Genomic DNA, 24,163 nt, shown 5'->3' with positions numbered 1-24,163 from the left:
TCAGTGGATAGGGTCTGACACATCCCACTCTGATGAGTCTAGTGTCAGACCTAAGACGAAACGCTGGTTAATAGAGCAAACGCCTGAAAAGCCTTACATCTGATATGTTTTTGACATTTTTGACATGCTCTATTGGTGAAAAATATCTAATTCCCTCCATGGGAATTCAGAATTTTCCAACTCAGTTTAAGGCGACTCGTGGGTGGATTAAGGGGTTCATGCGATGACACAATCTGTCAGTGCGAAGGAGAACAACACTAAGCCAAAAGTTGTCTGCTGATTACACGGACAAGATTGTAAATTTTCACCGATTTGTCATACGTTTGCGCAAGGAAACTTCGTACTTGCTTTCTCAAATCGGTAATGCCGATCAGACTCCAATCTTTTTTGATATGCCTTGCAACAGCACTATTGCGCTAAAAGGATCACGGAGTGTATTAATGGAAACCAGCGGTAGTGAGAAGTTGCGATGCACGGCAATGCTAGCCATTACAGCTGACGGGAGAAAGTTGCCGCCTTACATCATTTTCAAGAGGAAAACGATGCCTAAGAATATACAGTTTCCCCGTCGAATTCATGTACGAGTGCAACCAAAGGGTTGGATGGACGTAAAACTCATGCTGGACTGGGTTAAAACTGTGTGGAATAGAAGACCTGGTGCACTACTAAAACAACCAGCTCTGCTTGTTTTAGATAGTTTCCGAGGTCACCTCGTGAACGAAGTGAAGCAAATTCTCACTACAAATAAGACACGACAGATAGTCATTCCTGGTGGCCTAACATCTGCTTTGCAGCCACTAGACGTATGTGTTAATAAACCCTTTAAAGACCACTTACGTCGATTTTACAATGAGTGGATGATGAGCGGCGATCAGCAATTGACGCCCGCCGGAAATATCAGGCGTCCACCCTTGGACTTGTTATGCTCGTGGGTGAAGAAGAGTTGGGATCTTATACCACCTGAACTAGTCTCCAAAAGCTTCAAAAGGACTGGGATTTCGAATGCACTAGACGGTTCCGAAGTTGATGCAGTGTGGCAGGGAGACGAAGAATCTGATACTGGTATTAACAGAGGCGAGGACGGCGCATCAGATAGCGAAACCTGCGATAGCGACACCGAAGATTTGGAATAAATTGCGTACCGGTAAGTCCGCATTTCACAACAAAGCGATAATTTTTTGCAAGTGTAATATTTTAACTTTAATACTCAAATTAATGACAAATTAACTTAATACGTTCATTTTTATTTTCAGGTTGGAAAAACGTTCGCCGAATTGTTGCGAAAAATTATGAATTTTGTTTTAGACTATTTTAATTATTTTGATGTATAAACGCGAGTATTACGTGCATCTTAAATTTGTATCAAATACAATTTAGTTATAAATACATTTTTTGAGTAATACAAATACTGGTATTAAATATTCATCGTATAATGGTCGCACCCTACAATTTTTTTCGAAAATTTTGGTATAAAAAGTGCGACGATTATGCCGTGAAATACGGTATACCATCTTCCCCCGGGGCTATGTTATTTTTTAGTCCATGGATTGACTTCTTCTTTGACTTCTTCCAGTGTTGGAGGTTCTGAATCTTGATTAGATAAGTGTTTCTCAAAGGTGAGTTGTTCTTTAGGGGATTCACAGTTTAAAAGATAGTGGAAATAAACTGCTAGAAGTTTGCAGTTCTCTTGATTATTTGTTTCCAATGTCCCATCTGGGCATTTGAAGCAAAGACCAGGTGCATGACAATTTGATAATTCTTCTCTGAAAGTTTTGTAGAAGTTTCGTGTATTGTTTTTTTGTAAAATCTTGTTCAATTTCTGCCAGTCTGTAGTGTTCGTATTTGCATTTTTCAGACCTGATAATTTTTTATGTTTGTTTCTGTATTCCTGCCAGGTTTGTTCAGTTTTATGAGAATTCCAATTCTGCCAAGCTTTAGTTCTAAAGTTTATGGCCTTGTCGCAGGTTTCATTCCACCACCTATGTTTGCGTTTCCTGGGTGGTGTGCCAACATTTCGAGAAGTCTTCAAAAGTATGTCTTTGAGTTCTAACCAGTTTGAAGGATTGTGAGTAGGAATACTTTCAAGGAAAGTACTAGTGTTCTGTTTAAGAAATTCCAGATTGACACGCAGGATTTTTGTTATTCTGGGTTTGGCCCCCTTTGGTTGAAATTTGGCCTTGATTAAGGATAGATGGTGTCAGAGTCAACGATCCCTTTTTTAACATTCATCACTTCTTTTTGATTATTCTTGGAAATAGCCACATGATCCTGTTGAAATTCTCCCAAGTGAAAATTTGGGGATCTCCAGGTCGTTTTCTTGTGTGGAAGCGCCCGGAAATGTGTTGATATTAATTTGAGATCAAAATTTTTGCAAAAATCATTTAATCTTTCTCTATTTTTATTAGTTCTATTGTGCGCTGGGTATAGTCCTACAATGGTCCTGAATTTCTTTTCTCTACCAATTTGGGCATTGAAATCTCCTAATAGAATTTTTATGTGATGATCTGGAAGTGTGGCTGTAGTTTCTTCTAACAGTTCCCAGAAGTCTTCCACAATTTGTGGATCTTTGTGATTGTAGTTATTGGTGAGTGCATGCGCATTAAGTAATGTATAAGCTTTGTTTCCTGATTTAATGGATAGCATTGAAATTCTTTCAGAAGGCGAAGAAAAGTTAAGTACCGATTTTACAATGTTTCTTCTTACAGCGAATCCTGTGCCAAATTGTAGTGGTCTCTTATGAAGGGAGATTGCTGACTTGCCTTTGTAAATTCTATAATTTCCTGAGTCAAAATGATCTTCATCCGTGTATCTGGTTTCCTGAAGTGCTAAAATTTGGATGTTTAAGTTATCTAACATGTCTGTTAATTGTTTTAACTTCCCAGTTTTTGGAAGCTATTGATGTTTAGACTACCAAAGAAAGTTTTGCATTTTGGGCGAAGAGATTTGGGAAGGTCCGATACATTCCCGCATGATGTTCTCGGTCCCCTAGAATCTGATGACCGAGAAAAACTAGTATGTCTACTAGGGCCTGGGGCAGTTATATTGTAGGTTGATTCCATCATGCTATCAAGTTAAAAGTATTGGGGACATCGATCTATGTCTGTGTCATGGTTACAACTGAAGTAATGAACTTCAGAGGTTGCTAAAGATGTTGGCGAGCTGTGCCTGTTTTTGGTCCGCGAGAGGTATTTTAAATGGAATGAATTATTATTATTATTATTATTATTATTATTATTATTATTATTATTATTATTATTATTATTATTATTATTTGTTAGGTACACTGATGAATAAAACAATTGTGATTGGATTGCTTTTATCACTTTTAAACCTATTTTTCTCCCAAAAATCCCTTTACTGGCTTGAGTTATGAGATATTAAATGATCACTTTGTTAATGATCTCGACTGCCTATATTAATAGCCCTAGCAGCAACCATGAATATTTCTTAACTAAAGTAAACTTGTTTCCTCATCCCGAGGTGGTGCAGCTCTTCTGTAGACAGGTCCTCAGTGGAAAAGAGTTGCATGTACCATTTTTACCGCAAATCAACCTTCCTGCCATTCGTAAATCTCTGGCATTACGGTGCTGGGAATCAAACTAAGGCTCCCGAGTATGGCAGCTAATTGTGCCAACCATTACGACATACATATATACATGACTGATGTGTACTTGCAATGCGCGGGTCGGACATGAAACTATTCACCTATTTGTGCGATGTCATCAGAGCTGCAGTAGGCCTACGCTACAGAGGCGGACGGACATTTCTTAACTACGAAACACAGATGTACCACATCACTTCGACACGTTTTCATTGTGTGGGTCATACGGATGAAACTATTTACAAATTTGTGCGATGTCATCAGAGTTGCATAAGGCTTGTAGCTGCTTCAAAGTGGAATTGTTGTTCTTCTCTGACGAATTACGTTGGGGGGGGTTTTGTATGCAAGATTTATTTTTTTCATTTTCTTCGTCTCAAAAAGAGAAGGGGGGTCTATATGCGAGGGGGTCTAATACACGAGTAAATGCGGTATTAAAACAATGATAAAGACAATATTGTGTAAAAACAAAGATAGAAAGAAGAGAACACTAATTTTAGCTTCTGGATAAAATCTACTAAGTATCCTTCCATTTGGAGCTATGATGTGCAGTGTGTTTGCCTTTCCCACTCTTGAACAACCCGAATACAGTTGACCATGGGAGAAGCATCATTTGTGAAGATAAGTGTCATACAAATTTAAACGACTGTCCTGAATGAAAATGACACTGATCGATAGATGTTACTCTTTCTTATTTATTATCATCAATCTCGTGTACTATATGTTTTCTCTAAGTAAAATATAAGATTGCATTTGCTGAAATAAAATATGGTTCTACAAGTTTTATTGCTGGTATAGTGAAATCCTCGTATTCCCCCAAATTTTAAGTAAACAAAATGAATGTCAGGTAAATAAATAAATAAAAAATAAATAATCCATGAAAGCAGATCTTTACCAGTATAAAGATTCATCTAAGAATACACCTATGTTAAAAATTTCAGATCTCTGTATGCCGTACATTTGGCTGGGCATCGAAAACAAATACACAGTCAAACATTTCCAGATATTATGGACCAAATAAGGCTCCCTGTGTCCAGGACCAAAAATGGCTTCCTACGCCATTGACTTAAAATGGTTCCTTGTCTTGTATTACCTATCTTATGTACGCTGCCTACCAACAGTGAATCTTGATGACAACACGCTGGATTGTCATATCTCAACATGTTTTCTGCTGGTTTTGCATTCATAACTCGTCAATGAATGTGAAAATTAAAATTCTGGCTTTGAAGTGAATTTGGAACCCCTACCATCCAACTATATTAAAAATTTCAGATCACTGTATGCCACAGATTACGATGCACATATCTCTCACTCTTTTCTGTTTATTACTATAGATAATATGTTGATACCTTTATAAGCCACCATTTTTTTTGCTATCTGTTTTACTTCACAATCACTGACACAGATAGGATTCATGGCGACGATGGGATAGGAAAGAGCTAGGAGTGGGAAAGAAGCGGCCGTGGCCTTAATTCAGGCAAAGCCCCAGCATTTGCCTGGTGTGAAAATGGGAAACCACGGAAAACCATCTTCAGGGCTGCCGACAGTGGGGCTCTGAACCCACTATCTTCCGATTACTGGATACTGGCCGCACTTAAGCAACTCCAGCTATCGAGTTTATAAGCCCCAGTACAAATATTTTCATATTTGTTGTCTCATGTTTTTCACACCTTTCAATACACTGTTATTTTATAGGCCCCAGCAGAAAAGATTTTCATATTATATGTTTTCTTGTGTTTTTCACACCTTTTAATAATTTTCTCTGATCTTCAGAAGTGGTAGATACTGTCTTCACTATACACGTACATACATGCACACATGTTAAAAATAAACGTATCGAGTGTTTCCATATCCCCCTTAAATCATTTTTAATTTGTGTAATATACTGTACATTTCTTTATCGCGTTCTCGTTCCTTGTTCCGTGCAGAAATATCTTAATGAGATTTGATTGTACATAGTAATATATTCAGCACTTTCAGTGATTATTCACCGATGGCAGATGCAGGAAAACCTTGAAGATTGAAGTGACACAAAGAATGCATTTTTTAGGACAACTGGTTATAAGATAATGTTCTAACATCACACTGCCATTGGATACATCAAACCTTCTGTGTAATGAAACAGCATCCACACACAGTACATGTTGAACCAGCTCAAGGGGTTAATGGTCTGCTTACAGTTGTGAAACAAAGTACATTATAAGGTTTTGGTCTGGCACACATTTCCACATTTCAAGGGATTTACACGAATAAAATAAGTTCCAAATTTTACAAGGGTGAAGGAGCCTAGAGATACATACCAGTCGCAGCAGTTCTGTTTTTGAGTTGAGATGGACCATGATATGGTAGCCAGGCACAGGGTTCACCTGGTATGAGCCACCTCCCTGCAATTCCACTCGCTGAACACTGAAGTCTGATGCTTGTGGTTTGTACTGCATCAGGAGCTTACAGAGGAGATGCAGGCAGCTCTTAGCTACCTCCCACTAAAACATAAAACATATGTAAATTGTATATCCAACAATTACCTGTGGCAAGTTTCCATAATATAAAATAAATTCACCTTTTCTTCAGGGTGCTTGTATGAGCGAGTATTGAAGCGGAGGAACACAGAGTTGACAATGAAGTTCAGGTACGGGTCAAAGCCAGGAGTACGTGTTCCCACACCCAACAGTCTGGGCACTGGAATATTTGTCAGCACATCCAACAAACGAAGAAGGGCACGGGTCAAAGGGTATTCTTCATTTCGGGACTCAATCTCTTCTAATTCAGTCTGAGAGAGAAAGAAAAAAATATATCATTGCAGTTAGTTCAAACAATCAAAATAAAAAATGAAAACATGCAGAAAATTAATCTTTCAAAGGTATGGTTCTCCAACACAGTCCACATTTAATATTACTCAAGAGATAGTGAATCGTACTACTACACATGAGCTCAATACTTTTTCAATACTTTGTTAATAGAATACTATAAAATTTTAATTAATACTGTCAATCTGCCAGAAGTGGCAGATTTTAAATTGGTTGCAAGGAGCACAACTCTCAACTCACAAGCTCATTTATAGCTCTACAGATCCTATGACAAAAGGAACCTCTGTCCACATTTCTGCAGATGTTCTGGTGCTAGTACGTCCGAAGTACAAATTTCTAAAAAAAATCTTGTACTAGGGCCATAAAATGCACTGAATTGTGGATTGAGGAAGATATCTTCTAATGTGATGTTGAACTAATTTGTAACATTATTTATTTTAAATTAGGAGAGCTATGGAAAAGCCAAACTCCACCTACAAAACAACCTAGTTCTGAGTGTTACCAATAAAAAGGACATAAGCAAACAAATCCTGTTTACAGACACTGAAGTGTTACATAAAAATGTCTATTTAATACATCATATTGTATTTGGAAACTTTTATTTTACTATTTTATTTCAAGAAAGGAAGTATCAGAGTATCAACACAAAAAACATACTGTTATTGAATAACAATAAAAACTGGTATCAACTCATCTCTAAATATATTTTCTCAGTTCTCAATGCTAATTTTTCCCTTCTAAAGCAGATACACCATTTCTGCTTCTTTATTATATGGCCAAGTCTAAACTTGTTTAATTACAGTCAAAACTGGTTAAGATGTCCCTCTATAGAGCGTTTCCCTGGTTATTATGCCATTATTCAAAAGTCCCCGTCCATGTCCCATTAAGTTGTTGTTTCAAGATGGCGTCAGCGAAGGATGTAAGTGAAGATAGCTCCCAGTTCTCTTGCGAAATAATCGGGAATAAGTGTGGTGTAAACAAGAAGCGAATGAAGAATCCAGTGTGAAAGGTGTTTAATTTGGTACCATTTTGAGTGTATATGTAGTGCTGGTTTTGCTAAAAATGAAGATCTTGGACCTGTGTTAGCTGTGGCGAGAGCAATTTGAATAGCGGTAACAAACCTAGGCCTACAACGGACAACGAATCGCTGGCGCCTCATTCCTTAGAGGATGGAGGTAATGATAATGTACTTGTAATTCTCTCTTTATTGCAACAGGATTTACAAGCATTAAAAGCGGAGAATGAGATTTTAAAGGAGAAGGTACGTTTACTGGAATTGAAAGTACCGGTACCAGTAAACACTCAGAACACAGGTGACTCTGTGAATTCTAGCGCGTGGTGTCAATGTGCTTCAGATTCTAGGAGGAAAAGTGTACACTTAAATAAGGACAATTTTGTAATTGACACCAAAAATAGATTTTCAGCCCTGAGGGAAGTAAGTAATACGCAAGCAGTCAAACGTATAGCGCAAAATCCGTTACGAGAAGCGGCAAAGTTAGGCCTAAAATCCCACACAGTGCACTGGCTAAAGTGTTGAACATTCTTATATTTGGTGATAGCCAGGCAGGGGGAATTGCGTAGAAAATGAACAATAAAGATATTGCAGCATCGGCTGTTCTACTCATAAAAACAATAATAATGATGTGATAATAATTGGGGGAGATCTAAACTTGCCGGAAGTTGAATGGAATGGAGCTGCAGGTGAAGCCCATGAACAGAAACTGGCAAATAAGTTAATTTGGGAGGGAGGATTTACACAAGTAGTACAAGAACCAACTCGTCTCAATAACTTACTAGATGTATTCTTGGTTAAACCATGGGAAATTGTTGATAAAACTGAGGTAATTGAAGGAATAGGTGACCATAAGGCTGTAATAATGGATGTGGGACTGGTACCAAAAAGGCTTAATAAGAGGGTTACACAAGACAAGAAATTGTACAGAAAAACTAAAGTTGATGAATTTGGGACTTACCTTAAATCACAATTCAGTTGTTGGATAAGTGAAGGTAGTAATGTGGATACACTTTGGGCTAAATTTAAAGGAATCATTTGGGAAGGAGAGAAGAGATTTGTACTTGTTAAGAAAGGTAAAATGACCTCAGACCCTATTTATTATACAAGGGAAATAAGAAAATTAAAAAGAAAATGTAGAATAGTAAACAGAAAAATCAAAGAAGGTAGGGAGAGTAGAGAAAGTAGAAAACAGCTAATGAGGGAACTGAATAGAGTGAAAAAGGAAGCAAAAGAGAATTACATGAATGGCATTCTTCAAGAGCATAATGACCACAAAGGGAAATGGAAAAAGCTGTATTCATATATCAGGAATCAAAAAGGAAAAGAAATCCAAATTCCTACAATGGTGGGAGAAGGGGGTGAACACTATTTAACAGATACTGAGAAAGCAAACCTCTTTAGTAGGGAATTCAGAGATTTCAGTAATGATTATCAGGAGTTGGAAACCGAAACAGAAGATAGAGAGGGAGAGACACCGAGGGAAACAAGAAGCTTCTCATTCACAAATGAAGATATTTTCAGAGAAATCCAACTGCTCCAGCAAGGAAAAGCAGCAGGAAGCGATCAAATTACTAGGGAGGTGTTAAAGGTAATGGGGTGGTACATAGTGCCTTATTTAAAATTTCTCTTTGACTATGTCATAAATAATAGTGTAATACGAAAGGAATGGAAGGAATCTATAATAATACCAATTTATAAAGGAAAGGGTGATAAAAGGAAACCAGAGAACTACAGACCAATCAGCCTGACCAGTATAGTTTGTAAAATACTGGAGAGTTTAATATCAAAGTACATCAGAGGGATATGTGATGATAAAAATTGGTTCATGAGGAGCCAGTATGGATTTAGAAAGAAATTTTCTTGTGAGGCACAACTGGTGGGATTTCAGCAGGACATATCAGACCAATTGGATTCAGGAGGCCAATTAGATTGCATAGCCATAGATCTTTCCAAAGCCTTTGATAGAGTGGAACATGGAATATTATTAAAGAAATTGGAGGGAATAGGATTGGACGTAAGGGTTACACGTTGGGTAAAAACAGGGTTCAGAAAGTCAAAGTAAGAAATAACGTATCGCAGGAAGAGAAAGTTTGGAAGGGAATTGCACAGGGTAGTATAATCGGTCCGTTACTTTTCTTAACATACGTAAATGATTTAGGGAATAATATAACATCAAAAATAAGATTGTATGCAGATGACATAATTGTTTATAGGGTAATAAATAAAACTGAGGATTGTTCAGAATTACAAAGGGACCTTGAGAGTATCCAACACTGGGTTGAAGAGAATAATATGAAGGTTAATGGAGGCAAATCAACTGTTACAACATTTACAAACAGGAGTTTTAAAACTGAATTTGAATATACTTTGGATGGGGTAGTTATCCCAAAAGATGGCAAGTGCAAATACTTAGGTGTGAGATTTGAAAGTAATTTGCACTGGAAGGGTCATGTGGATAACATTGTTGGGAAAGCATACAGATCGTTACATGTCATAATGAGGCTACTTAAAGGATGCAACAAAGAATTAAAAGAGAAAAGTAAGTATGGTTCGTCCATTATTGGAATATGCAAACAGTGTTTGGGATCCTCACCAAGAATAACTAATAAAAGAAATAGATAGTGTGCAGAGGAAAGCAGCAAGATTTGTAACAGGGGATTTCAGGAGAAACAGTAGTGTATCAGAAATGTTAAAGGAACTAGGGTGGGAAACTAAGTAAGAGAAGGGAGAAAACTAGACTTATAGGATTATATAGAGCCTATACAGGAGAAGCAGCATGGGGAGATATCCGTGAGAGGCTTCAGTTGGAAAATAATTATATCGGCAGGACTGACCACAAATATAAAATTAGAAGGAATTTTAGCAGAAGCGATTGGGGTAAATTTCATTCATTGGGAAGGGTGTGAAGGAGTGGAACAGTTTACCAGGGATAGTGTTTGATCCTTTTCCAAAATCTGTACAGATACAGTAAAACCTTGTTAATTCAAAGTCGTTGGGACTCAAAAATCGGACTTTGATTTACGTGATTTTGAATTAACCGCCAATTCGCAATTCAGAAGTACCAACCCTTGCCGCGTTACAAAATTTTCTAAGGCCCGTTACTGCATGCATTTAACCTTGATTCACAGTTTATACCTTTCAAATGCCATGAAAAAAGAACTATTTCCAAAATGTATCCACGAAGGTGCATTTACAGCATTCAAATAATGCACTCGGATATCTCACTGGTAAACATAACCTCACGCAACGAAAGAAAGAATAATTCAAAGATGAGGAGAAATCTATGCTGGCTCCCATGTGCAAGTGGTTTATTCATTGGATTACTATACTGTATACACTTTAGATGCCTTTTATCAAATACAGTAGAGACAATACACGACACTTACGGATTTCGCCTTGCTAAAATGGGAGACAATTCGACGGTGGCGCTCCTAGTGACTTGACCTGAACATATCGCGCTAAATTCAAATATCAATGGAAATGTATATACGGAAATGGATAAATAAATTACGTCTAGAAAGACAGTGGTATTGAGATATTAACTTCGAAGTTGCCAAAGCAATTCTAGATAAATGAATGTAGAATTATTTAAAAGGTTATTATTCAAAGACTGAAATTAGACATATAAACAAGGTGTGAAATGGACTGTGAAATGGCTTTATCTTTCATTTATGCATTACTTTTTTAGCTTTAGCATACCTGCCTGAAATATTACGGTTGGATTTGTCTTTTTTCCTCATTTAAAAACAATGTATCATCACATTAAGACATTTGTCAATAAAAATATCGGCACATTCCTTACATATATGATGCAATGAATTAACATTTACATACCTGCCAACTTCTAGAAACCAAAAATAGGAAGATTTTTTAATTCCTGGATTTCATCACACATATTCCACCACGGTCTAGGTGAAAAAAGGTCAAGATAAAAGGCATACATATCTACAGTTACAATGCGAATTGACCGTTAAATTTCAAATCTTAAACTACGAAAACATAAAAATGGTTACAAGAAAATGTACCTTATCATTATCATTTATGACACTTAAACGAATAATAATATTTATGTCACACCGACACACGCAACAAAATGCATAATATCGTATTTTCTCGCGTAATTAACGCACTTCTTGACGAAAAATACAGGCGAAAACTTCGGATGCGTAAATTATTCAAGCAATTGAGATATTTACAATTCATTTACATTTAAAAGATACATCAAATATAATATAAAAAAACAACTGGTTCAACTCGTTTGCGGTTATCGTCATTTGGCGTAAAATTCCGGAGTGAGATTTTTCCTGAAAATTCAAATAGGGTACATCAGGTAAGTTAGACACGTGGGATGGAAGTACCGACTGGAAAATATTCTTCCCATTACGAGCTGACAATACGACCTGGAGTGAAAACATGAACTAATAAAAGTACAATTCATGTAATGCCATAACAATGACACACCGGCAAAAAAACTGTCCAACACGAGAAGGGCCGGGCATCGAAGGAGGGACCCTGCTACATTACTCCAAACCGTTCGTATCCAATCTTGTACGAGTGACGTGTCCATCCATCCTTCTTCTTCTTCTTGAATACGAATGTGGATCACTCGCGGAAATTTTGCTTTGGGCATTGTTTTTCGTTTTAGATCAATGTAAGGTGTAAGCTTTCTGAGATCAGCTGTTATAGCAAGCATTGCAGTACATCGTTGTTTTTTGCTTCCGGTAGCGCGTACGATAACACTGTATGATCCTTTCTTATCGATTGTTCGACTTTGTGGCATATGGAAACTGATTGGCGTCTGACCTGCGGTTCCTGTAAGGGAGATCAAATATTCCTCACTTTACGCTTCTCAGTCACAAAACGATGAAAATGGTTTAAATCATTCGTCAATTTTGGCATGATGATGTTCTTCGCCGAAGAGGAAGTCCATTTCTCTTCATAAAATTAATCAAGACTGACTCGGCTAACCTTCAAATCCGAGACACTGATTCCATGTGCAGCGGTTATTTCACATTCTTTAAAATACTGCATTTCGTGAGAAATTGCTTATCCAACGTTGCGTCACAAAATCATATATTTAAGTAGATCCTTCTCTACTTGCGGAAACTTGCTGCTTTTTGGTCCGCGAAATGCTTTGCGAGACATGTTGGCCGCTTGAAGTGCACTTCTGTTACCGCGGTAGCGCACTTTTCATTTGGGCATTGAATACTCGCTGCCCTCTTCCCGTATGTTTCGGCGTAACTGATCACCGCAAGTTAGTATGATGCAGTATTACTCGAATACTGTGGACTGACAATTTTGAGATCACAGAAGGTCACGTACCCGAAACACTCGTAAAACTAGTGCCGGCTAATAACAGCACGTTGCCCTGTATCTGGAATGCCCGCTTTCGCAATAGGAAGCCTGCTACTTGAGTAGTTTCGAAACGCAACCGGAGCTGCGCGATGGATGTTCGAAGTTGTGGGAGCGTCAAATACGTGAACATTTGTTTTTTGTCCACTTTGGACCCAAAAATATTGGGATGCGTAAATTATGCAAGGGCGTTAATTACGCGAAAGAATATGGTAGTTTCTTTATCACACGGTAAAATGAACGGAAATTTACAGGTATCTCTGAACACTTGGAGATAACGTTTATATTTTTGGCCTTAACGAGAAAATAAACTACCTGAAACTGTCACCGACACAACAGCCTTAAAAACATTCAACTCATTAAAAGGATGCACTTAAATACGCGAAACTACCACATACAAAACAATTCTATATGTCCCATACATTATTAACATACGACTTTGGCAGTGGGGGAAAGCATACAAATGCAAGAAAAAAAAGGGGCCTAAAACTCCGACGAAACTACGCACAGAAACGATGTTAACAGCGCGCGAACAACAATAATAAACTCATTCTTTCATCCCGATTAACTGAGTCGCTAGCGCGCGCCAGCCTGTCTTGCTTGCAGGACAATTGCCGCCCCGAATCCTCAGCTGTATAAAGCGGACACGCTGCTGTGGTGAGCGGGAAACACGATACACGAAGGCGCAGGACGAAATACTCACGAAATAAAGCATCAAATAAATACTCTTGAAAATGAGGTTTCGTAAATTACACAAACACAGGGGAAGAGTATTGGCCGTACTAGAAGTTATATTGGTCAAAAATAGGAAGAAGTAAAAATAAATCGGAAAATCGGAAGACGAGTTAAAAACCGGAAAGTTTCCGGGTAAATCGGAAGGGTTGGCAGGTATGCATTTAATAGCTGGACAATTTTCCTCTTAACATGAAGCCTACTAACGGAAAGAAAATCTATTAAATCCCGGCGTTAATCTGAGAAGAGGGATAAAAGAAAGACAAGTTTGAAAATGTTGTCGATAGTGATGCTTTGAGGAATATTTACGTACAATTAGAGTAAAAATGTAACATACCCTTGGCTGTATAGTTGAGGATTTTTAAAGTCGCTGGCCTGGAAAGGATCTGAACAGATCTTATAATTCTTATACAAGCGTAACGTCCCTTCTTTCTTGTACACTTTATCCAAATCGCTTCTGTGACATTTCAAAACCCACAGATCACACCTACAACAACACATCGGTATTGAAGGTTAACTGCTGCACTATACAATAAAATATGCGTATTATATTTTAAGCCCGTTAAAACATGGGCCGAGCAGGTCAGAAGATTATGAAGTACTATAAAAATCTCTGTCACTGGAAGAATATATATGCAAACACAATATTACTTACAGTACATGTTCTTGTCACGAGGGAACCTGAAGAACGAGCGCGCATTTTTCTCTACTTCGTAATTACTGCAGCCAAACACAGCACATACCTTTCCCCTCATCTTGAGAGGAGATATCAAGGAATGACACACGCTACTATTTAATTATGTTAACTCACTGAAAATGCATAAATAACACCAAAAACTTCACACAAAAATACACGTGCTCTTATGACAGAATCAGTACCGTTCAGGTCTATCCGCTACAGTGAGCTCCAATAGCTGTCCCTCGATATCTCGCTCAGTGTCGTGTATCGTCTCTACTGTATTTGCTTGTATTTACACAGAAAGTACCCGATGCCCTTAAAATCAAACTTTCCTATGACTCTATCCTTGTACGATTTCCCGCCACGGCATTTCTCTCGTACCGGTACTTCAGAAATGTAAACACTTGCCGCGTCACGAAGTATTCTACGACCCATTAATACATGCAATCACCTCGATCCACAGTTTAAACTTTTCAAATGCCATGGAAAAAAATATTTCCGAAATGTATCCAACAATGTGCATTTACAATGTTCAAATCATTCACTCGGATAAATCACTGACAAACATAACCTCACGCACCGAAAGAAAAAAAAAAATTGCACAATTCAAAGACGAGGATAAATTATGCCGGGTCCCCTGTGCAAATGCATTATTTTTTGGATTTCTTTACTGTTTGCATTTTTATTATAGATGCTTTGTACTGGCATGGAAAGTGCCCGACGCTCTTAAAACATTATGGCTTATCGAAGTTTCCTGTGACGAGGGGATAAAGTATCTCGCTTTCATGTGCATTGCAACGCACTACTCTGACCACCATCCCTCACACTGTACGATTTCCCGGCTGGCAATTTCTCCTTTAAAACCATAAGACCGTTTGGGCTCGTATTAAAATAAAGCAATGCAGTTTCACCGGCAATGTCAATATTGTTCGGTGCCTACGAATTTATTATATTTGCCACGTTTCTTCGTCAACTGTCGGCATCGCCAGTGTTCGCAGATTCTGTTTTCCCGCACACTGCATGTTGCGTGATATTACGGCGTTCCTTAAAAGGTTGAACACAAAATAATTCCGATTTCATTCAACTTAGCAATCATGAAGCGCACTGTAGACCCACCGAAGTGAGTGTAAGTGCGGAAAGCTACCCCTCCACGTTCTGGAACGCGCGTTCTACTATGACGCGGAGTTGATAAATTTCGAGTTGAAATTACTCTGTAACATACTATTGTTTTAAAATGTAAAGGCAGTTTAGAATTAAAAGTCTGAATTTCGGTAATGGGGCCGACATTGTACTTCGAATTACTAATTATCCGTATTTCGAATTAAACAATTAAAATAACATGCAAAACTGTATCTCATAATTCCGGGAACGAGAACTACTTCGAATTAGGCGGAATTTTGAATTAACCGATTTCGAATTATCGAGGTTCTACTGTATTCAAGAAGAGAATAAACAGTAACAGAGAAAATAAATGAAATGATAGAGGGCATTCGACCAGTGCAGGTTAATATAAATAAAAAATATGAGTGAATAAATTAATTCCATCCCCTGGTCTAAGGAGTTGGACAGCCAAAGTAGGGGACTGCCTGTAGGGGTGAAGTACAGTGGGGACTTCGAGGGCCCTGGGACCAATATGGTAGCTGTGAAGGCCCTTCAGGAACTCTGGAAAGTGGTGGCAAAAGGGGCTCTGGTTAAGACGCAGCAGGTCGTTATGCTACTTAGGTTTCAGAATGGGTTAAAAAAAAAAGCAATGTAAATTTTAATCTTATACCAGTTGTACAGTATCATTTGAAGTAATTCCACATACTGTATATCAGTTGACTATATTTGTAAGTAGTACGGGAGATATTGTAAGTAGAATTCTGTAAACAATATACATTTATTATGGATGAGCTGTGTGTTTAATAGAAAAAATTGTTAGCGTAAATTGTATAATATTGTAATAGGTATAAGAAAATTTTCTTCTCTTCTTAATTTAATATTTAGTGCTTGACAATAATGTATTTTAGTGTACCATTTGCCACCGAGGTAGACACCTCATTTGCAAATAGAGAGATTTTGATTTTTTTTTTTTTGAAGTACATGCTAAAGAAACCTGGATAGCACATTTATGTCACTCTTTAGTATGATCGTAACTCCCACCATACGAAATTTACATTAACATTCCCAACCACGCTGCGTGCCCGATGCGCCAGTGATGACTAGCCTGGGTAAGAATTTGGTAGAGAACTTAATTTCACGGCCCTCATGTGCCGGCCTACAGCTGCAGGGAGCATCAGTTTCAAGTCAGTCTTTGATGTGGGTGTCAGAGATGCCAACTTTCAAGAAAAGAAATTTGTAATGCGGCCGTTCGGGCAGGGGGGAGAAGGGGGGGGGGGACTGTACAATTTTTTTTCATAACTTACATATCACTGAAAAATCACTGATCAACATACAGTTCAACCAGATATTCAAAGACTGGCATATGAAGAGTGGATGATTCTTACTTGCTAAAGAAACAAGTGATCTGCAGTACATATCTGAGTGGAGGTTGAAGGCTCATTTCTTTTGTTGAGTACTGTAATTGCTCTCTTAGCAGCTTGTAGTTGCTGGTTGGTAAACGTACACTGGTGACGTGCTTTTTCCTTTTGATATCATGTGCACCCTCTGCACTAACAGACCACTTAACAGTTCGGTGTTCATATTAGCGCGGAACTCAGTCTTGTTCTTCTTCACCACGAAAATGAAAATCCACAGCCTGTTTCCAGTCATTCGACAGGGTCTGGGATGGAATAATGAGGCCCCCATCAAGCAGCAATGATAGGAATTGTGCCAGCTGCCGAAGCCTGTCCCACTCCTCTGGGGAAATGATTAATGAATGGCAGAAGGAATTAAATGATACTGGAGAGTGTTGCTGGAATGAAATATGACAGGGAAAACTCTGAGAAAAACGTGTCCCGCCTCCCCTTTTTTCCAGCACAAATTGCACATAGTGACCGGGATTTGAACCATGGGACCCAGCAGTGAGGGGCCGGCGCGCTGACGCCTGAGCCACGGAGGCTCTGTTCTTCCTCACCATGCGCAACTGAAAAATCGCAGCTACACACACTACAGAACACGTGAATAAGGTGTTAAGGAATGCAGTAAACAGGGCCATTCTTTCCAGTATTCCTCCCTAAATTTTGAACTATTGGGTTTAGTACTAGCGTCACTAATCACAGTAACGTCACCACATGTAATTTTTTTTAAAATGCTAGTTGCTCCACGTCGCACCGACACGGATAGGTCTTATGGCGACGATGGGACAGGGAAGAGCTAGGAGTTGGAAGGAAGCGGCCGTGGTCTTAATTAAGGTACAGCCCCAGCATTTGCCTGGTGTGAAAATGGGAAACCACGGAAAACCATCTTCAGGGCTGCCGACAGTGGGGTTCGAACCTACTATCTCTCGAATACTGGATACTGATTACATAAAATCAGTTTCATGGTCCGTATCGCACTTCAATAGATTCACAATTAAGTATTTATTTATTTTCCACCTAGTCGATACAGTGATTGCTTAAGGCAATTTTAAAGGTCAAAAGTGGTACATGTTTCGTATATTATCAACATCTTCAGCCACATAACACTGTTTAGATGAAAAATATATAAAATTGACAAAGTAATGCTTTAGAGGAAGTGTCCTTAAAATTAACATAAGATTGACAAGATTAAAACAAACAAATAACTCAAGAGAAAATATATAAATTATTTCTACAATAGAAAGCAGTCGTCAAGGAAACACTTGTACAATATTCCATAGAGAAATTGTCCTAATAAATATTCTTTTCTTAATAATTCATGAAAAAAAGATCAATTTATAAATTAAAAATTATACAATTTATAAGTAATTATCGAAATGAATAATAAGAGCCGCACTGTGATATCAGGATTTCTTCATTTCGATAATTACTTATAAATTGTATAATTTTTAATTTATAAATTGATCTTTTTTTCATGAATTATTAAGAAAAGAATATTTATTAGGACAATTTCTCTATGGAATATTGTACAAGTGTTTCCTTGACGACTGCTTTCTATTGTAGAAATAATTTATATATTTTCTCTTGAGTTATTTGTTTGTTTTAATCTTGTCAATCTTATGTTAATTTTAAGGACACTTCCTCTAAAGCATTACTTTGTCAATTTTATATATTTTTCATCTAAACAGTGTTATGTGGCTGAAGATGTTGATAATATACGAAACATGTACCACTTTTGACCTTTAAAATTGCCTTAAGCAATCACTGTATCGACTAGGTGGAAAATAAATAAATACTTAATTGTGAATATACTGGATACTGGCCGCACTTAAGCGACTGCAGCTATCGAGCTCGGTCACACGTATTTTCCTGCACAAGAAATTATTTCAAACTTTTCTCCTTTTGTAACACACGATTAGCATATATCCTTGTATGTAAATTTGGCAACCAAAATCACAACAAATACTTCAACAGTCATGCACTCACTACCCACAATTAAACGATGTTTGTCACCATTTTGCCACCAAAACAACGACAAACGAACTCGCATACATGCATGGAAGTCTGGTCATGTGACGAACAAAGACAACAACTCCGCAAGATATACCACTTCACAGGTACCTATTTTTTCGGTACTGGAAGCACACACTGCGGTCGGCGCGTGAAAACTCGAAATAGTCTTATACGAGGGACAGGAAAGGGGTATAAATTATTGAGTAATCTGAAAATAATATTCTGAGAATTCATGCTGTAATGGCATTCCTTGTGTATCCTTTTGAACACTTCATACACTTACATTTAAAAATCAACAAAAAAAATCATAATTTGTGATGTGTGATTCGTAAAGGTGTAATTGTGATGGGTAATTCATAATTATTATGATTGAATCGTAATAGTTGGCATCTCTGGGGTGTGCATTTGTTTGAATCGTGCAACAGTAGCCCGTGTGACGTGTTGATGCTAAATTTTACGTTCGTACGTGAATGTTGAATAATTTAGCCTACTGTACATACGTATACAGCTGACGCATTGGTGCTTAATTTTATGTTCGTAAGTGAATTGTGCAATAGCGTGCATAAATTAGGCCTACTGTACTTACGCACAGTGCTTTGCAGGACAGGCAGTCATGCAGAAGAAGAAAGCTAGACAATTTAAAAATGATAAAAAATAAAAGTTTATTGAGAAAGCTGATGCCAATCCACATATGAAACGTGTGCAAATCGCCCAGATGTTCGATATTCCTAGAATAACTTCAAACATAATTGTAAGCAACGTGTATAGTTCACATTTCTAAGAATGTTTATCCTTGATGTTTTACTATGTTGTTTTTAAAATGTATCTATTTATTCATTTATTTCATTAATTATAATTGTAAAAACTTGTTTCTTTGTTTTCATGGTACAGTAGAAATCTACTATAGTGAGAATTCATAATGGTGAAAAATTTACTCACTATAGCTATACTCATATCCAATTTTTTGTAAAGTCGGGAGAAACGACATACATGTTAAAATCAGTATCAAATGGCAATAAGTTTGTTCAAAACTTGCCTACTCTTTTGTTGTTGTTATGTTTTGAAATCCGATACTACGTGAAAGTGTATGTTTAATTTCATCCTCAAAAAATTATAGTATCAATACAGAGACCCCAGTGGCAAACGTTTCAGTTTTCTTCTTCAAACAGCATCACTCAAAATTTAACCAGGAGAAAATATAAACTAACCTCTGAAATCAGCGATACGCTCCGCCATATCTAGAGATGCATCGCATTTTTAATTAATTTCAGTGCAGAGAATTCTCAAGTTACATTATAACGAGTTAACAACTTCTATCGACCACGTTATTTACGTATTTATTATGAAATCATGATCTCCTCTTTTATTTCTGATTTTCTTTACGGAACAGCAGTTGACTGGTATTACTAATCGACTCCAACATTGCCTTCGATGTCGACGAGAGAACTCGAAAATGCACATAACGAGATAACTATACCTATTCCTTCTCGCATTGTGTTTGGCGCTCCTACAGAATTCCTAACTACTGGAGTTCACGTCATATCAACCTTAATTTCGTTGCCATGCGCCTTTTAACTGGTTCAGTTTGACACGTACTATTCAATAAACTCTATTTCAACTTTTGTTTTTGCTTAATTTAAAGAACTCCATTGTCAATAATTAATCCACGCTTCACGCATTGACATATTTTAAGGTCCACTATACCTATTTTTTTACTTTAACAACCTCATGATTGTTTTAACTTTACAGACTATCATCGTTCAATATTCCACTACAAATACTTGCTGTTAATCTGTACATATTGTTACAATTTCAAGTCTAATGTTATCATTTTACTTTTTATTACGGCATTATCACTCTTTTAACATTTTTTATCATTTCAGCTCAGGGCCCTGACCTAATCTTTGTAAATTAACGGCTGATGATGTTTGCTATGTCGAACGAAACATGTTCCATTATTTAAGACACCTCATGATTATTTTATAATTCAATGAGTAATGTATTGTATTGAGTAGGTGGTTGTTAATAAAAGGATTTTATAATTTTAACATATTGTCCTCAATACGGTTCTATTATGAGATTAATTACATGTAACATAACTATACCTTACCGAAGATGATCGATCGCATTTTGTGGCAAACATTTGTTTTCTTATTCAGTCACCTAAGCTAACTTAACCATACTATATGCAACATGAAAACACATTTCAAGCACCAGTAAAGAAATGATAACCTTCTCGCTGTAAATTTACATGATAATAGCCTTTCCAAAATTTAACCAGGCGCAAGAAAATATAAACTATGCTCTGAAATCAATGATGCACTCTGCCATATCTTGCAGTGTATCCCATTCTTACTTAATTGCAGTATTTAGCATTAAAATTAAGCGATCATTTACTTCAGCTTTTACTTTTAACGAGATAACAGCTGCTACCAGACATGTTACTTAAGCATTTATTATGAAAACATGTTCTCCTCTTTCATTTCCATTTTCTTTATGGAACAGCAGTCGACGGGTATTACTAATGGACTCTGGCATCGCCTTCAAATGTTGACTATAGAGCTCGCTAGTGGACATACCGAGGAAACTATACCAAAGATGATCGATCGGATGCAATATAATGGCTGGGTGCATACATATCGATGACAGAAAAAAATCGCTTGTATAAATGGATGCGTCAGTGATCGAGCTCTCGCTGTAACCAAAGGATAATACACATTTCAATATAGGAATTTTGAAGAGACAGACAAAAGGTGAAGTTATAATGGGGTTCTCGTTATATGCCGTACTTACTATAGCGGACTTCTACTGTAATTGTTTTTACGTTCAAACCTAACCTTAAACTTAACAGTTTATAGTGGAAACTCGATTCTCCGTTTTTGGAGGGATCACGGAAAAAAATGTTCAACACGGGAAAATGGAAAATCTGGCAACGAATGTGTCGCCGGTGGTGAGTACATAGTCGGTGGAATCATGTAATTCTTGACTTGTCATGAAACCGTCATTGAAGGAAACTAAGGAACTGACATTTTTGAAGAATTCGATTAAATATTTTTTTGTTGCTGTAAATTTATGTAAAATTTTATGCGTTTTATTTCTGGTGAAATTTTGTGATTTTAAAGAAATTTAAGGACTAGCAGAGAAGACAATTATTTACTTAATCATTGAGTGTTAAAAGAAAAGACACTGATTTTTGTAGTGAAGATCTCCAGTAATATGTTTGTTGTAACACATTTTTTGTATCATCCTGTAGTTGCCACGTGGAGGCTTCGATCAAGAAATTGCCGAGTTTCGCAATCGAAACCTCCAGAATAAATTTCCCACATTACCATATATGGTGCTGTAATGCTATTGGCGAAAATAACGCTAAATTGTATGGGTGAAACTTCGGGTCGAAACATAGGTAGCTTCCCTGATAGGCTGTTTGAGTGTTTCACAATTTCCGGCCTTCTGGCTCCTTAGCAGGAGTAAGGCTCTGTTCAGCGTCTTTGGTTTTCGTATGTGTTAACGATCGGATGCACCTTGTTAGGTGGTCCGCTCAGCGGCTCCAGCCATCCCGGGGTAAGCATGTTTTCTTTTCTCAAATGTTAAATTTATATGTAAATTTATTGTTCGGAATTTACCTTAGACCCTGGTTTTCAATGTTTGGTATTGTAAATGCCTTAGTTCGTCAGCTAGGCATATCCTTTGTTTTGGAGGCAATTCCTTTTATTAACCTTTTGTGTAAATGTAAATTTTTCCTTCCAAGTTGCCTCCAGTAATTCCGCGTCAATTTAGTGTACACCTGTTGAGCTATGCGTCTCTCACTGATGTGTATTAGGAGAGGACTGCACCTCCAAAGGCCTCTGTGCTAAATTTAAATTTCCGTTGTTTTCTTTCCTTGTAAACTCTGGATTTGCCCTATAAGATGATTGTAATTATGTCACATTCCCTGTTAAATTTACCTTGTAAATTTGATTGTCGAAGTTTTGCTCACCTTCTTAAATGTAATTGTAATATTGTGTTATATGATTTCCTGAAGAACCATCGAAAGGCACCTCGTGGTTTGATTTAAACCTTTCCTTAATACATAATGTTATCCTTTTAATCAGTGTTTTATACCTTGTTAAAAGTCTTTATTGTGAGTAAATTAGACTAAAGGGATAATGCTTTCACGTTTCTTTCCCTACAACGTCACGTAAGATCTTGTCCTCTGTAGGGTTTCCCGGCCTGCTTCCCATATATCCTTTCTCTAGTTGTCATGTTGATAACCCTGCATAGCCCCATGTATGTTATTGAAATTTAAGATATTTTTCTTGGTGTATCATCAGCTGATGTTGTTCATTCAGATTTGTCAATTTTGGATTATTATATCATTACGTGTTTTATATGTAACTGATATTACGTGCTCTCTTCTTCAAAAGAGGGGGGGGGGGGGGGTGACAGAATGAAAACCATCAACAATTTGGCTAAACATCACAAAAATGAAATATGTATAATTATAATTGTACCGGGTGGTACACCTCCACGCCGCTAATTCAAACATTGCGCCAGTTGAAACTCCTCTACTGGAGAAAGCCTGAACTTTAACAACCATATTAATTCTAAGGTTTCTCAGAAGATGTCTCTACGGTAAATTTTGAAGTGTTCTGAACTATGCCTGTTTCGATTTGTATTTGTTTGCTCTGTAGTAAGAAGTGTGAACATTCTCTTCTAGATGGCACTACGTAAGAACTACAATTGTGCACCCTAGTGCGAAGTGAAGGAACTCTTTTTTGAAGAAATTTGGTATTCATAATTTTGTTCTTTGTTAAATTTCTTTCAGTCATTGTTTGGGTTGGCAGTATAATCCTTCTCTTTCCGCCAGTTTGAATTTGACCAATGAGTAATTTCTGTAATGAATTTTCCACCAATCCTAGATGTCTTCTTCAGTTTTGACTTGTAATCTTTAACTAAGGTTAAGTTATGAGTAGGTTCCCACCTTCCAATACTTATCAATTTCTATATAATAGGTTTATTAATTACATAATATAAACCATATAATTTCTAGTACATGTTTCGTTCCGATTATGGAACATCTTCAGCTAAAATTTGACAAAATGGCAAGACAATTAAAATACATTGATGTTATGATACAAAAGCTAAAAGATATGATAAAATGGCACGAAGATTAAAACATTTAATTATGATGATGAAATAAAGTTCATTCATGTTGGTTAAAAATTCAACAAGTCAGTGTTCAAATGACGAATTAAAAACGGCGGTAAGGTTCTTCTTCATGTTGGAGACGTGTACATTTTGTTAATCTTGAAGATAAATTGGAGAAATACAAGATTTTCTTAATGTATATTTATCGGGGGAACTCTTGATAAAATAACCGTAGCTGAAGTTGAGTTGTGGTTAGATTATTGAAATGAGTCTGAAGCGAGAAAAGAATGAGTAAAATAGAAAATATTTTAAGGAGAAAACCTTGTTAAAAATGTATGTTCG

At 37.1% G+C, this 24,163-nt stretch overlaps 1 protein-coding gene across 1 annotated transcript in view; it reads right to left on the bottom strand.

Annotated features, from left to right (window-relative positions):
* Nup205 (nuclear pore complex protein Nup205) overlaps positions 1 to 24,163 on the bottom strand; it is a 676,487-nt gene that overhangs the window by 324,726 nt on the left and 327,598 nt on the right. Inside the window, exons 14-15 of the mRNA XM_067147168.2 lie at positions 6,159 to 6,368; positions 5,899 to 6,081 (exon numbers count right to left, since the gene is read on the bottom strand). Of these exons, the coding sequence (XP_067003269.1) occupies positions 5,899 to 6,081; positions 6,159 to 6,368 (393 nt within the window). The remainder of the gene's footprint in view (positions 1 to 5,898; positions 6,082 to 6,158; positions 6,369 to 24,163) is intronic.

This window comes from Anabrus simplex, chromosome 5, assembly GCF_040414725.1.
Source record: "Anabrus simplex isolate iqAnaSimp1 chromosome 5, ASM4041472v1, whole genome shotgun sequence".
NCBI classification, from domain to species: domain Eukaryota; kingdom Metazoa; phylum Arthropoda; class Insecta; order Orthoptera; family Tettigoniidae; genus Anabrus; species Anabrus simplex.
The sequence above is the reverse complement of the archived record's forward strand: the minus strand, read 5'-3'. Positions and strand labels throughout refer to the sequence as shown.